This window comes from Epinephelus moara, chromosome 23 (assembly GCF_006386435.1).
Source record: "Epinephelus moara isolate mb chromosome 23, YSFRI_EMoa_1.0, whole genome shotgun sequence".
Taxonomy (NCBI): domain Eukaryota; kingdom Metazoa; phylum Chordata; class Actinopteri; order Perciformes; family Serranidae; genus Epinephelus; species Epinephelus moara.
The window spans coordinates 12414832-12423197 of record NC_065528.1 but is presented as its reverse complement, the minus strand read 5'-3'; the positions used below and the strand labels follow the sequence as shown (position 1 = coordinate 12423197).

General features: G+C 43.0%; 1 protein-coding gene across 1 annotated transcript; it reads right to left on the bottom strand.

The window, feature by feature from the left end:
• Positions 1 to 452: 452 nt before the first annotated feature.
• pim3 (Pim-3 proto-oncogene, serine/threonine kinase) lies at positions 453 to 4964 on the bottom strand. Its single transcript, XM_050036244.1, has 6 exons — positions 4489 to 4964; positions 4218 to 4327; positions 4006 to 4056; positions 3488 to 3851; positions 2470 to 2646; positions 453 to 2024 (listed from the first exon to the last, which is right to left on the bottom strand). Exons 1-6 carry the CDS (start codon positions 4574 to 4576, stop codon positions 1819 to 1821), a joined length of 996 nt encoding a protein of 331 aa, XP_049892201.1. The 5' UTR covers positions 4577 to 4964; the 3' UTR covers positions 453 to 1818.
• Positions 4965 to 8366: the final 3402 nt, after the last annotated feature.

Here is an 8366-nt window from a genome sequence, read left to right as displayed (position 1 = left end):
GCTGGGGGTTTCATTAACGTGCGTGCATGGAGTTAAGACCTCATTTACAGACTACTATGTTTGGTGCGATAGCGCTAAAATCGGAGGCGTTTTCCATCAAATGTTATGGATTATGACTCGTGTAGCTGCAACACACCATGCTGAAAATGATCAAAGACACCAGACTTATTTCTGTACATAAAAATGGGAGTTTAATTGAAACTTTTGTATCAAAAAATAGCAATATCCATCCTTCACAGCCACAAGTCACACAGCTAAACTGAAAGGTCTTCAATATGAGGCTATGTGACAACTACGAAAGCTGTTCCACCCGTAGTTGAGCTTTCCATAGATCTTTTTAAATTAATATCGACAGTACAGAAACCAGATGGATTTCTCTGATAATTAGCCATTCAACATTACCAACAGACTTTTTTTAAATTTTAAAGTAGTTAAATAACATTCAAATGCTCTTTTCAATTTTAAGTAAACTTGTTTTATTCCGCTTTACATCGACAACTGCTTCAGTGCATCCTCCACATCTCAAAAAAACTCCAATGTCGAAATGTAAAAATAAGTTATAGGAATGAAAACCAAAGGCCATGTAGGATATGCAAAATTTAGAGGGGATTTTAAGCATAGACAATAAATAAATAAATAGCCACAGAGTGTGGAATGTCTACATGTTTACAAATAAATTAAATGCAAATGGGGAGGAAAAATAATGTACACAAATAGAGAAGAAAAAAAAAAACACTGTACAATATTTGTTGAAAAAAAACAACAACAACAACATAATTGAGTCCATGAATATTGCATTGATTGTGCATTTCACACCCCAAACCCTGAGGGAGGCCAGGGGCGGGGGCCATGTAGTGTCAAGCAGTGAGATGGCGGGAGGCAAAAAGAAAAGTCAAGAGGGCCACACGCCCCGCAACAGGCATGGGGTGAAGAGAGAGGGGGGAGAAAAAGGTGGGGGGAAGGGAGGTGTGTGTGTGTTGACATTTTTTGTAGACATTCAGAAAAGACAGGATCCAGTTTCAAAACACCTGTTTAGGCTATAGAGTGAGTGAGCAGCGTTAAAGAGAGCGACACAGAGTTGAGTCGAGTGTTTTTTCAAGTATTCCATTGTCAGGAAGAGCCCCCACCTCCTTCTCTCCGATCTAATGCTATCTTAGCCTCTTGGCTGGGGGCTGGTTGGCTTACAGTGATGGAGAGGAGGGGAGGGGGGGTTGGGGGATAAAAACACAGCCTTAACCCGTCCTTCCATTACAGCACAGGCAACTTAGCCACCAGCCTGCGGGCAAATCCAAAAAACAGAGTTTGTTGACGAAAGCCCCCCAGAAAAAGCAGCTTTCCAAAAAAAGGCACTACAAAATCAAAATTAAAACATTTAAATAAAAAGGTTTTCTCCAAGCTCTATGAGAGCAGCCATGTCTGAATAGGAGGGCCTTGCCAGCTGCATATACCAGCCTAGTAACAAAACGAGTAAAATAAAGTTAAAAAGTAGGGAGGGGGAGGAGGGGTAAATAAATAGTGCTGGTAAGACCGCCCAAACAGAAAAATGTTCCCAATTAGGAAACAAGATAATCAACTGAAAGAAAAGAAGAGGGGATGGGAGTAAAATAAGATAAGGAAGAACAAATAGTAATAAATTAGAAATTCCCTACAAAAGAGGAAAATTAAAGTACATTTTTCTTGCCGGACCAGCTGAGTCGAGCGCTCGGCCGCTGATGGGCCAGCTGGGCGACAGGCTGCCGGCCTTGAGTCCATATCACCCCCTTCATCCAAACCCCTTCTTTCCCCAGAAAGTCTTTTTCAAGTCCATCAGAGCCGCCCTCAGAGGCTCTCCTTGCTCGAGCTTGTGCTTGACGAAGAGTCTGTGTCGATGGTCCTGAGGCGGATGTCGCCGGCGACCGGCTCCTCTTGCGACTTGGGCGACTCTGTTGTCGTCGCCCTCATCCAGGGGTGGTCGCAGATCTGCTCCAGGGTGGGCCGGTCTGAAGGCCGCAGGGCCAGGCACCATTTGATCAGCTGCTGGCACTCTGGAGGAGGAGACAGAGACAATGTTTAGGATAAGAATCTCTAAGCTCAAAGAGAGAAATTACCAAGTGTTTTCTTCTTCCTGTGCTGCCTGTGACTCAGTTTGTATGGATCTACAATACCCTAGTATGTAGGTGGCACAGCCAGCCAATAGAGTGAGAGCACATATCCCTTTATTGAGTTACCTCCCTGGAGTAACCAGGGCTGTTACACAAAGTGCACCCTGGGAAATCATCAGTGTCTAAAATCACAATTCTAGTTATCAATCATAACTCTGTCTACCAGCCATTTCCGTAGTTAATCCATTATGACTGTGACGTATCACTCTGATGCAAAGTGATTCATAACAGAGCCAAACTAGGAGGTGGATTTTGGGCTGTACCGGTTTCTGTGGCTAGAGGGCAACAGAGCTGATTCATGTGCTGTGTGTTGTTGTGGTCGACTTACCGGCTGAAATCCTCCTCCTGAAGTACAGTCTCCCTCTGAGGATCTCCTCATCTTGCTCAAAGGGGATGTCTCCACACACCATGTCGTACAGCAGCACGCCTAGCGACCACACCGTCGCCGAGCGACCATGGTATCTATGAAAGCGGATCCACTCCGGTGGGCTGTACACTCTTGTACCTAAAGAGAAAATAGGGAGAGATAAGGGTGAGTGGTGTTGTGAAATATAATCTAATGCTTTACATGTGATATTATAAGAGTATAAAGGGCATCAGTGCTCAGAGGAGACGGGATAGAAAAGGCCTGAAATAATTAATGTGTCTGTGTCTAAAATGGCTGAGTCATAGTAGAAATGCTTTCCATCTTCCTTTCGCCACAAAACACAAACTGGGTGACCTCCCTCCTCCCTGCTTTCTCTCCCTCCTCCCTCTCCTGGAAGGAGGAACTTGGATACCAAACAAAAAAAAACGGCAATGTGAGCCCATCACGTGAACCGCCGACTCGGGTTTCACAACAAACAGATGTTACGTGGCACTGACCTATTACCCACAAACTGCGACGGTGACTCGAGCCTTACCGACAAAATAACGACCGGAAACATCCAAGTACAGCAAGTCTCACAAGACGAGGATGAATCAGAGATAAAAACGGCCACCAATGGGCTTGATAAAGTATGAGTCATGTCTGTGGATCCATAACATGCGCGTCATGCATTCCGCTAAAAAATAAAATACAAAAAAAAAAAACACTGGACGCTTTTCATTTGGCAGCATCGATTTACATCCGTAATAACGATGAGCAGTGAGACCCTAGGCAAGGAAAACCCTCGACCAAAAACAGACCACTGCGTCACAGCCTCGTGAACGCCTCCATATCTGAATATAGCACAGCGGAGCATCAAGGGCAAATACAACCCAGCCCACACGGATATGCATTCATAACAACAAATTACACATCCAGCACTGTGGCATTTTATAACAGCTATTAATCTAACAGGAGGGGGTTGGATTGGGCTGCTTACCATCGAAATCGGTGTAGACTGTGTCCTTGAGAATCGCCCCTGAGCCAAAGTCAATAAGCTTGAGCTCCCCGGTGCGTAGATCCACAAGCAGGTTCTCATCTTTGATGTCTCTGTGTACTACGCCGCAGCTGTAGCAGTGTCTGACCGCCTCCAAAACCTGGCGGAAAAAGCCACGAGCCGTGTCCTCGTCCAGGGCGCCCTTCTCGGTGATGAAGTCGAAAAGGTCCTTGACGAGCTCCGGCCTCTCCATGACGATCAGCCAGCCGTCCGCGCGCTCGTAATAGTCCAGCAATTTGATAACTCCGCGAAACGACGAGCTGACCTTCTTCAGCAGCAGGATCTCCAAAGGCACCATAGCTCCATTCTGTGTTAAATAAATTAAATATATTGTTTTAATGCACAGCCATTCTCCCTTTCTTTTGCATCACAACACCCCCACCCAGCAGCAGCAGCAGCAGGCGGGGGGAAAAACCAAAACAAACCACACACACACACACAGATCGGGGATGACTACTTACAATTGTGCCCCACTCCGTCACCCTCTCCTTTGCAACATGCTTCACAGCCACCTGAATTAACACAAAACAGGAGAAAATGGTAAGGAAATGCTTTAAATACAGTGGAAATATCGCATTATGTGCCCCAGTGGCGATGTAGGGACGCCCCGGCTTTCATGGCGGCACATGTCGGATCAAAACACAGACCCCGCTCCCCGAGTCCTCATCCTTACCGGTGCGCCATCAGAGATCCGGCTGCCGGCGTACACCGTCCCGAATCCTCCGCTGCCTAGCACGGATCCCACTTGGTAAACCTTCTCGAAGGGCTCCTTTTCCACTTTAACTGCAAGTAAAAGTGAAGATTGTTGAGTAAAGAGCAACATACTCTGTTAGCTATGTATACTAGCTTTACCGGTCATCTGAATTAATCAAGCGAAGTAAACAAATCAAACCAGTGTAAAAGATGGTGACTAGATAACGGTTAGTAACGGTTACCTAACTTACCCGGCTGGAGCTGTATTTTCACTGGTAGATGGTCCATGCTTGACGGGTTGCAAATGTGCGAAAATGAACCAAACTTTGACAACAACATATTCAAGCTGAAAAGCCGACGCAGACGATCCCTGTTCACCCGCTGGGAGCCAGAAGGAGCAGTGTAAATCAGACGCGAAGTGACTTCGGGCGCAGTCTAAATGCTGGTGCGGACCGTCTTGGCTTCAAGCGAATAAATATATCCAGTCCAGCAGTGCGCCAACTCCGCCGCACCGCGCCCGTCAAAGTCGTCTCACGACCGTGAAGTCGTAGCCCGCTTCCAGAAAACCGGCATGAAAACTGACTTGTGTGTGTCGACTCGAGCGAAACAGACGAACACAGCCGTATCGACTGTGGAGTGCGTTTAAAGGGCCTCCGCAGTGTGTTGTTATCCTGAAGAGTGGCCGCTGTCTGAGCTTTGGCGCGGTCTCCCTGAGCCAATATTTTGACGCGCAGTGTGATGCTGGTATCCCTCCGCCACCAATACAAGTCGACACGTTCGGTTAATTCCTGCGTAAATTCGCCTCTTTTTCTTAGATACACACCAACACGCACGTTTTGGACACATATTATAATTTAATCACACTTTTATTCGGAAAATATCACCGAAATAACCCTTTTCACCACGCACTACTTTCTCATAGTACGAGACGCCCAAGAATCCCTTGTCTGGAAGCTTTGCGCTGTGTTCACTATCGACTCGGAGGCGACGACCAATCAGATGTCGTATATAAATACCGTGTTTTGTGTGTGGACCAATCCAGACAAAGTTATTATAATAAAGCAGGCATTTGAGCGCACGTGGCGGCAATTCTGAGACGTTCTCTCCCCTCCCTTTTCCTCCGCAGCTCTGCAGTCAGACAGACACAGGGTTTGTTTGGAGGGGGAAAGTTCACTTTGCAGTGTGATTCACCGCAAACTACTGATTACCTCTTTCAAGTTGTTCTCAGCTGCAAAGTGTGCACCCTTTGCCCTCAGGAATTCACAACACTTAGAAATGAGCTGTTAGGCTTTTGTTATTGTTGCACAGGTGAGAATAATAATAATTTAAAGATCTCTATAATAAGTTTGTGCACACACTTGACTCTGGCCACAGAGATGCAAAAGGCCCCACCACCTCTCCTACACAGGAGCAACACACACAGACTTTGTGGTGGCTTTGCCTCTTTTTGTTGTTGCTGTTTTGCATCTCATTGTGGTAATTTTGTGCATGTTTGTAATTGCTTTGTGTCTACTTGAGCCCGTTTTGTGTCTCTTGGGGGTGTATTTATCTTTTTGTTTCTTTTTTTGGAGTTGTTTTGTGTCTCTTTGTAGTTCATTTGCAACTTGTAGTCATTTTGTGTCTATATAAAGGTAATTTGTGTCTCTTTGATGTAGATTTGTGTATTTTTGTACTATTTTGTGTCTCTTTGTAGTCATCTTATGTCTCTGAGGCCATTTTGTGTGTCTTAAATGTATATCTGTGTCTTTTTTTTGTCATTTAATGTTTTGTTTGTTGTTTGTTGTTGTTTTGTGTCTCTGAGGTATAATTGTGTCTTTTTGGCCATTTTGTGCCTCTTTGTAGTCATTTTGTGTCTCTTTGTAGTCATTTTTTGTCTCTTTGAGGCTATTTTGTTTGTCCTAGGTGTATATCTGTGTCTTTTTTTGTAATGTAGTTTCTTTTTGTAGCTGTTTTGTGCCTCTTTGTAGTTCATTTGCATCTCTTGTAGGTATATTTGTGTATTTTTGGGCCGTTTTGTGTCTATTTGTAGTCGTTTTGTGTCTCTTTGAGGGCATTTTGCGTGTTTTAAGTGTTTATCTGTTTCTTTTTTCTCATTTAGTTTCTTTTTATAGTTTTTTGTTGTGTCTTTGTAGTTCCCTTGCAACTTGTAGTTAATTTGTGTCTCTTTGAGATACATTTTTGTCTATTTTTGACCATTATGTTTCTCTTTGTAGTCATTTCGTGTTTCTTTGAAGTGTGTCTTAGGTGTACATCTGTAACTTTTTTTGTTGTTTACTCTCCTTTTGTAGTTGTTTGTGTTGCTTTGTAGTTCATTTGCATCTTGTCGTTAATTTGTGTCTCTTTGAAGTTTAGTTGTGTCTTCGTGTCTCTTTGTAGTCGTTTCGTGTTTCTTTGAGGCCATTTTGTGTGTCTTAAATGTCTTAAGTGTATATCTGTGTGTGGTTTTTTTTGTCATTTAGTTTGTTTTTGTGGTTGTTTTCTTGTATCTTTGTAGTTAATTTGCAACTTGTAGTTAATTTGTGTCTCTTTGAGGTTTATTTGTGTCTTTTTTGGCCATTTTGTGTGTCTTAGGTGTATACCTGTTACTTCTTTTAGCTTCTTTTTGTCGTTGTTGTCGTTGTTTTGTGAACTTGCAACTTTGTGTAATTCATTTGTATCTCTTTAAAGGTGTATTTGTGTCTTTTTAAGACATTGTGTGTCTCCTTGTAGTCGTTTTGTGTCTCTTTGTGGCTCTTTGTGGCTCTTTGTCATTGTTGTAGTATGGCGTGTCTTTTTGTCTTTAGGTCAATTTGTGTCCCTTTTGGGCATATTTTTACCCTTTTGGCATTTTGTTTCTATTTGTAGTCACTTTTTTTGTCTCTTTGCAGTTCCTTTGCATGTCTTTGATGTTGGTTTTTGTTTCTTTAAAGAAAATGTGTCTCTTTGAGGTAATTTTGTGTCTCTCAGGGGTATATTTGTGTCTTTTTGTTGTTGTTTTGTTTCACTTTGTAGCTGTTTTGTGTCTCTTTAAAGGTATATTTGTGTCATTATGTCCAGTTTGTGTCTCTTTGTAGTCATTTGGTGTCTCTTTGTAGTTCCTTTGCATCTCTTTGTAGTCATTTGGACTTTCTTCCTGGCTGGCACATTCTGATTTGAGTGACATTTTGCGTATCATTTGGTTAACCTTTTTTAACCAGGAAAGTTGATTTGAGATTAAAAATCTCTTTTTGAAGTGAGGTGTCCTATAAGCAGCATTGTGATACAAACAACATATGGCACATGACAAAATTCACCGAAATTAGAGTAAAGAAAAGGCTGTAATTTAATTATTCAAACATCATAAATTGTGCCTCCTAGAAACGACATAAATGGCACCTTAAAAGAGCCCAAATAAAACCAATCCTAAAAGAATGGCTCCCCGGGGAGAGAACACAATGTTGCTGTATGTGCCCTAGTGCCAAAAGTTAGTGTTTACTGCCCTAGGATGACACCACAACAGCCTACGTTACTCACCGGCAGTATTTGAATGATGATACATGAGAACACTATGTCAGGCACTGGCTTGAGTATGAAAACAAAATAGCACATGATAACATAATCAGATGGACACGATTTATGAAGCCAGCTGTCCCATTTCAGAGGGTGAACTTTCCAGTTTTACTGTTACACATCTGACATGACCTTGGCTCTCGGTGAATTCTCCACTTTTTATCTTCTGCTGCCTCTGATAGTCTGCGTGTATATTCATGTGTGTGTGTGTGTGTGTGTGTGTGTGTGTGTGTCTGTGTGTGTGTGTCTGTGTGTGTGTGACCACTAACCAAACAGAGGCATCAGAGAGTTCCAGGGAACCTTATCTTGCTATAGGCCTGCCGACTGCAAAGTTATGTAAATGTGCACACACTCAGACTCTCACGCAGATGAGAGCAGAGTAACAGCCTGTGGGCTAACCGGCGGTGATGCTCTGTATTCAGCGTATGATAATTTACACTGCTTCATGTTTTCAGTGCATTGTCACTCACACAAGTTGAGAAAACATACTGTATTAACACATTTGTGCATGGCTTTATGTTTTTCAGTGTAATAACACTGTATGCACATGTGCACACAAAGCTTTATGTGCAAATAAAGAAAACATGTTAAGAGGACACAT

What these genes read in the sequence shown, in the direction of transcription:
- pim3 (XM_050036244.1), bottom strand. Translation starts at nt 4,576, where the DNA reads ATGTTGTTGTCAAAGTTTGGTTCATTTTCGCACATTTGCAACCCGTCA. An exon ending in GAAAATACAGCTCCAGCCGG is followed by an intron (nt 4,328 to 4,488) that starts GTAAGTTAGGTA and finishes TTTTACTTGCAG; the next exon opens with TTAAAGTGGAAAAGGAGCCC. An exon ending in CAGGAGGAGGATTTCAGCCG is followed by an intron (nt 2,025 to 2,469) that starts GTAAGTCGACCA and finishes CTCCTCCTCCAG; the next exon opens with AGTGCCAGCAGCTGATCAAA.